The following is a 7,247-nucleotide window of genomic DNA, read 5'->3' on the forward strand; positions in this document are numbered from 1 at the left end:
GGACCCTCATCATTTCCTTCACCTGCTCCCCCCACCGACCAAACTGTGCAGCTCTGCAACTGCATCCTGGCCCATCCTCATCCTTCTGCCCCCAACCCTCACCTCCTTGTACCCCCAATATGTTTTTCCCAATAAAAAAAAAATACTAAAAAAAAGAAAAAACATTAAAAAAAACTTCCCAAAAAATATAATAAAACCCCCACACACACAAATAAATAAATTTTTAAAAATCAAATAAACAACACCACAAAATAAATGAAAAATCAGAAGCCATACAAATACAAGGAAATTTAAAAAGATGAAAAATTAAGAAACCGGCAACACACTGGAAGAAAAAGTAGAACTGAAGAAATGGAACACAGAAATAGAGAGGGAAAAGACAAATAGGCGTGATAGGAATTCTGGAACCAGGTAAGACCATCCCCACAAAAAGAAAACGGCTATAGTTTTGCTAGAAGAAAACTTTGCAAATATGAAAAATGAGAAAATATGCATTTAATGAACTGAATGAACCTTCAACAGGATAGATTCCAAAAGAAAATCAGTAAGCAGTCTGTGAAAAACAAAAGAGTTACCTATAAGGAGAACCAATAAGAGTAAGTTCTGATTACTTAAGAGAAACATGCAGGCAAGAAGGGCAATGAAATGACATATATAAAACTCTGAAGAAAAAAATTTTCCAACAAAGAATCCTCCATACAGCATAAAACTGTCCCTCAGATATGATGGTGAAATTAGGGCATTTCCAGAAAAGAGTGTAAGAGACATGATAGGGCATCATATAATGATCAAACCAATTAACGGGCTAAAATATCAATACTATTTTGAAAAAGTAGTGTATACATAAAGATGGATCCACACTAGTTTATATTTATTAAACTCAGACATCTAAGACAGTATGGTAAAAAAAAAGAGATTTTAAAGGAAAAAATAGATATAGGTACTATTAATGATTTAATTGTGTCCTCTCCAAATGAGTTGACTTCAATCATTAGAGTTCAATACCTCAAAACCTATTTTTTTATTTATTTCCCATTTAATTTTTTATATTGGTGTGCATACAAAATTCATATACATTGTGTTTCACACTATTCTTCATTCACATTGTGTTTCTTACAATCATTCAAAACCTATCCTTTTTTTTAAATTTTATTATTATTTTGTGTGTCTGTGTACCGTCAAATCAGATCTGACTGGTACAGGAGGAGATTGTCCCTCCTTTCCTGGCAGAGCATCTAGTGGATTTGAACCATGCGCCTCTGGGATTGCAGAGAAACTTCTTGCCACTAGGCCATCAGAGCTCCCCTAAAACCTATTCTTGAGATGGTTTTAAACTCAGTTGGAATAGACTCAATAAGGTAGTATTGTGTGGCTCTTGTGGACTTGTTTTCATTTTCCTCAGCCTCAAATTGAACATGAGTAACTGATCCTTAAGAACCTCTCCAAATATGAAAGAGCAACATTGTCAGTTTGAAGACTCAAGTGTGCCTGATCTAGGTAACGGAATACATCTTAGTAACTGAACACTGACTATATCTGAAAGGTGGAGAATGATTTATAATTGATGCCTTTAATGCTGCTGTGTTGGAGAAGAGTACCGAATATTCCATGGACCACCAAGACAACAAATATGTCTGGAAAAGTTGAACCAGGGTGCTCTGTAGAGACGATGAAACTTTGTCTTAATATTCTTTGTTTGGGCATGTCAGTCCTTCAAAAAAGACATCATGCTTGGAAAGGTGGAGAGAAAGAGAGGAAGGTGGACTGACACAGTGACTGTACAACGAGCTCAAGAGTATGAGAGGCGATGAGGATGGCACAAATAGGGTTAGGTTCAGATCTATTAATCACAGGGTCAACATGAATCAGTTCACTTGGTGGTACCTAAACAACAACAACAAAAATATGGGCTGTAAATCCTAATTCTTTTATTTCTTAGAAGAGAGGATGGTTAAGACTTGGTCACATGGTATCAGAGGGGACAGCCACTGGAGAAGACAACATGCTTAGTAAAGTAAAACCACCTGTAATGTAAATACATTGCAGCAATTGGAACATTCTGGTGCACTTTCTCTAAAACATATTTGTTCTTGTGGAAGTCCAAGGGATATTCAGTATTCTTCTCTAACATCACAGCTTCCCTTCACTGATTCAAGAATTAATTCCTCTGAACTTTAAAATTTATGATTTGGTTAATTACATATTCTCTATAAATGATAATTCATCATTTCTTTAACATGAGAGAATCTAGACTCACTTAACATTAGATATATACTAACAGCAAGAGAAATACATAAAATGATTTATTAAGTACTAATAATTTATACATTTCACTAAGTGTTCAGGGTGCCCAACAAATAACCAGTTAATTATCAAAAGAGAAAATTAAAAAAGAATTTCATTTAAAAAACCCCACTAACCTGTCTACTTCATCTCGAGCTACAATGTCTCCTTTCTTTAAGGCTTTTATAGCAAACATCTCATTTGTGTGTCTATATTCAGCCAAAAGCACCTGAAGTGAGATGAATATTATTATTATTATTATTATTTTTCAGTTATTAATTTTATAGGTATTAAAAAACAAAAACGTCAAAATATTACCTTTCCAAAATGTCCTCTACCCAAGACTGCACAACACCTGAAGTCTTGTAGGTTAAACTGAAACCTTTGCTGAGATCTGAAAATAGTAATTTCAATTTTTTTTAAAAAAAGGCAATTAAGCATGAGACCAAAAACACCATAACAAAACTATACATAAGTTATTTACCTTTTATCTTCAAGTTCTCGAATACAACTATAATCTAACCCTGATGGAGGACTATCACGATCATACTCAGACTGGGATTTCTGAAGTATACTATTTCTGTCATTTCCAATATCAAAGGTACTTGCTGAATCCTGCAAAGTATTAAATACACATTACCATAAAAACTATCATACAACAAATTCATTTAGTAAGGAAGATGTTAAGGCATTCAAAAGTCAATAAGAATGAAAAAATATTCAGGCTTTGAACAATCATTCTTGATTAATTTTATATTACAGTTTTTTAAAAAAAATATTAAAAACAAAACATTACTATCACGTTCTACACAAATGTTAACTAAGTACAGTGATACTAACTGATTATCTGGCTCCATATCAACTGCATTTTAATGACAAAGTGTCTTGTCTGTCAGGCAATACGCGCCTATGCTTCTCCTGTCTTAGGTGACCAAACCCGTCAAGGCTTGTCAAGTCAATCTAATTTAGTTGAGAATAACCATACACATAAGTACACTGTTCACAAAGGAAATTTTTAATTGATATACTTCATTCACTATGATGATTTTATTGCTAATTCATTTAGTGAGAAGGAAATACATAAAGTTTAAAATGTCTTGCCTGTCCTGGTGTTTCCATAACTTTTGATTCAGTGGGTTCATCTATTTCTCCAAGAGAGGAAGCACGTAGAGGGGCCGGAGTAGGTTCAGGTTCAAGATCAAAGTCCAATTTGGTTACTGTAGAACCACTTAAAGAACATAAAGTAATTCACCAAAAAATAGTAAACAAAAGTGTGTATTTTAAATAACTTTAAAATGAAAGAATTTAAATTATAATATGTAAGCAGAATATTAATTTCAAAATACAACTCTGAAAAATGAGACTTAAAATATTTACTGTGACCAAAATGAAAGAATGTCACAGTAATTATTTTATATAAGAGATGGTTAAAAAAACTTAAGATACCTAGCTGGGGGTGCTAGTTCAGGGATGCGTACGTCAACCACTGGCACTGTAGTAGGCACAGGCGCTTGAGGGCTGAAGGTGCCAGAATGATTTACAATAGCTCTTCTCACTAGCCTTCCCCATGTGGCAATATTAATATTCATTTGAGGAGCTCTGAGAAATGTCTTGCCTGTGGATATTATGAATAAAGAAAATAGAATAAGTCATTTCTTTTATGTATTACCAAAAGCCATAATTTAAAAATTTATATTCTTCAGCTTATATGAAGAACAAACAAAATCCGTCTCTTACAAAGCATAGTATTTATGAATGAATCAGTATTTTATCTTGATTTGCTTCCAAGAATTCAGAGAAATAGTGAATAGATGGTCATGTTAATAATGTTGCCTTTCATTACTGTTGTGAGAACTGAGTAATAGTTGACCCTCCAGGTCGTTTTCAGAGGCTGTAAATCACACGGGAGCTGACTGTCCATCTTTCTTCACAGAGTAACTGGTGGATTTAAAACGCGTGCCTTTGTGTTGGCACTACAACTCTTTATTACTAAGCCACCACAGCTCCCGGATGGGTATATGAATAAAAAAAAAATTAGCTGTGGCTTTACCACGATTAAATAATGGTCCACTATACTTTTTTCTTACATATTTTATTTTACTCAAATAATTTATACGTTCTATGTTTTGCCTTCTTATATCCACAGAGGTATTTGTGTAAGTGCTGCTTTACTAATTTTTTTACATACTGCTGTAAAAAACCTCAACAAAACATTAAACTGTTGTGCTTACAAAAACATCTTGTTTTGGAGATGAGGTGAGGAGTAGCTGGCAAGCAAACATAGATGTGCGTTATTTATGTGATAATATGATAGATGTTTAAAATATTCCTTAATAGCAAGCTGAAAAATAACACGAACTTAAAAAAAAAAAAGCAAAACTAACAAAAATGTATGAATAGACGTCACTTTTTAAAAAGTATTATTTAAGACAACACCAAACTTTTTGTGTTTGTATTTGACTCTTAATAAGTACCTTGCTGTTTTGAGAAAATTTTCTTTTGTCTTTGGAGTTTGGGCCTTCTTTCAATAACAGGATTAAAAAAAGTAACCTGTGAGGATGAAAATTGACAATGAAGTTGACATAAAAACAGCACTGTATTTACTGTTCATGAAATTCACTAAACTTTAAAATATGAAAGCATAAAGTAATCTTAGATGTAATTTAATCCAACCATCTCATTTTCTAGATGAAAAAGTTGACCAGGAGAATATAAAGGTTTCTCAAGGTCACACAGCTACTCAATAGCACAACTGAGAAAAAAATTTAAGCTGTCTGTTAGCCTAACAGTCTCCATTTTTTATCTGTTCCCTATATGTATTAGTTCAATTGAAATTATGCAATTTAATAAAATTCATTTTTTTACCTCTGCAAATAAAGTACCCTGTGGTTCCAAATAGAGACACATGCCATGTCGTTGGTTGTCTAAAAAATCTTCTAACCTCAGAAACTTTACAGCACACAGAGATCGCCAATCACGCCAATAAACTGAAATTTCCAGTTCACGTGACTAGGATAATTAAAGAAAATAAAATAAACAGAAGACATCATTGGACACACTCAAATAAAATATTACAAAAATATAAATACAAATACAATAAACAAATATTACACAGAGAAGGTACATTTTAAAACTGTTTTATAATGCCTCTTAATTATTACTTTTAACTACATACATTTTATCATAAAGGAAAGCACTTGCATTTAATCAATCTCTAGCTAAGGTATTTCTTAGATATAAGTAACACAAAATTTGGAACACTCAATCCAGGTGAACAGTTACAGAAAGTCTTCTCCATCAGAGCTCCAAGCTTCTGGAACTTTTTGCCACCTGGCATCACTTAATTGATCTACTGCTAAAGAATGTTTAAGTGTTTGCCTCAAAAAACCAACGCCAAACTTTCTTATTTTCTTGACCCACAGTTTATTTAAGGAGACAACTACATTTACTCAGTGCTGCCACATATATGCCCAACAGCTAAAAAGTCATTTGTTCCTCAAGAGTATTATTACCAGGAAGCAGAACCAGTGACACCAGCAAGGAGGAGAAGGGAAGACTCAGACTAGACTTCATACAGAAAGATATGTATTCATTTTAACACTTAAAAAAATTATCAAATGAGAGGAAACATGAAAGGCCTAAAACCAAGGACAGGGAGCCATTTGAGTGTTGTTGTGTAGGTGCTGACGAGTCAGGCAGTCATTAAAAATGATGGTTAGCACAGGAATCCAGAATTAAGGTTGCACAGAGAAGTGTACTCGGGGTGGGAGGTGGGACGGAAGGGATGGGGGAATTGTATACCAATGAAGGAATTCTTTTTTTTCTTTTTCTTTTCGGAGAAGGGAGCGACCTGATGGGGAGGGGTGGGCAGGGAGAAAAGTGTGGCAATGAATGACTGGAAATCCAAAACCTCTGTAAATGTTTATTAAAATTAATAATAAAAAAAAAGAAAAAAAATGATGTGGAAAAACAGATTGCTACAAAAAAAAAAAACAGATTGTTAAATATAAGTCCTTGTAGACTATAGTTGAGAAGTTGAAGTTGTAGGTTCTACTTTACCTATTCTAAGCATATTTTGCTTATAAACTACAAGTTTCTGATTATTTTTCCAGATTTTCTAGAAAAGGGATGTTTTTCCATTCAGAGTAACAAAGCAATAAATTATTTCTTTTAGAGAACAACTTTCAATATGGGGGTTTGTAGATATATCTATCTATCTATCTATCTATATATATCTCTATATCTCTCTCTCTATATCTATCTATCTATCTATCTATCTATCTATCTATATAAATAAAATCTCTTAGCATACACAAAAGAAACCAAAACAACTACCTTTGATTATAATAAAAACTAATTTATGCAAATGAGCACAGAAAAAAAAAACCCAGTGACCAAAACCCCGAAACAAACCATGATGAAAAAAAAAAACCTCCAACAAAAAAACCTCAAAAACACAATGTGTCAGAAAGGTTGACAGTCATTTATGGACTACACAATAAAAAATTTATAGCAGTGAGTATGCCTCAATCTCATTTCTTCTGACTCACAGTTAACATGACAAACACCATTATGAAAAGCAAAAGAATTCAGAGAACAGACTGATTTTAAGATCAACAAGAGCAGGCATATACAGTAGGCATATACTAGTTGGACACGAGTGCTATAATATCCCCTTCATTTGGAAAAGTAATTTTGGGAAATTAAAAAAGAAATTTATCAAGAATTTGTTAATTTAGACTACACAACTTCATTCTGCTCTATTTTCTTCTACAGTATTTTCTGTCTTTTGGATTGGACAGATCTAACAGGCACAGATACTGGGGTATAAAATTATGGGAGCTCTGGTGGTTTAGTGGAAAGGAACTGTGCTGCCAACTTAAAGTTCTGCGGTTTGAATTCACCAGCTTCTCTGCTGGAGAAAGATAGGCAACCTCCTTTTCAATTACTGCCTCCACAGCAAT

The 7,247-nt window shown here is 33.5% G+C and overlaps 1 protein-coding gene across 2 annotated transcripts in view; it reads right to left on the reverse strand.

Moving 5' to 3' along the window:
• Nucleotides 1-7,247, reverse strand: part of PKN2 (protein kinase N2) — a 103,697-nt gene that overhangs the window by 26,610 nt on the left and 69,840 nt on the right. The window contains exons 8-14 of one of the 2 annotated variants that reach the window (XM_006898221.1): nucleotides 5,149-5,292; nucleotides 4,758-4,833; nucleotides 3,730-3,898; nucleotides 3,385-3,511; nucleotides 2,768-2,898; nucleotides 2,602-2,677; nucleotides 2,421-2,512 (exon numbers count right to left, since the gene is read on the reverse strand). In XM_006898221.1, coding sequence (XP_006898283.1) covers nucleotides 2,421-2,512; nucleotides 2,602-2,677; nucleotides 2,768-2,898; nucleotides 3,385-3,511; nucleotides 3,730-3,898; nucleotides 4,758-4,833; nucleotides 5,149-5,292 — 815 coding nt within the window. The remainder of the gene's footprint in view (nucleotides 1-2,420; nucleotides 2,513-2,601; nucleotides 2,678-2,767; nucleotides 2,899-3,384; nucleotides 3,512-3,729; nucleotides 3,899-4,757; nucleotides 4,834-5,148; nucleotides 5,293-7,247) is intronic. The other variant, XM_006898220.1, reaches the window with a different exon arrangement.

The sequence above is a fragment of the Elephantulus edwardii genome, unplaced genomic scaffold (assembly GCF_000299155.1).
Source record: "Elephantulus edwardii isolate Elephantulus edwardi_28Jun2011 unplaced genomic scaffold, EleEdw1.0 scaffold00224, whole genome shotgun sequence".
Lineage (NCBI taxonomy): Eukaryota > Metazoa > Chordata > Mammalia > Macroscelidea > Macroscelididae > Elephantulus > Elephantulus edwardii.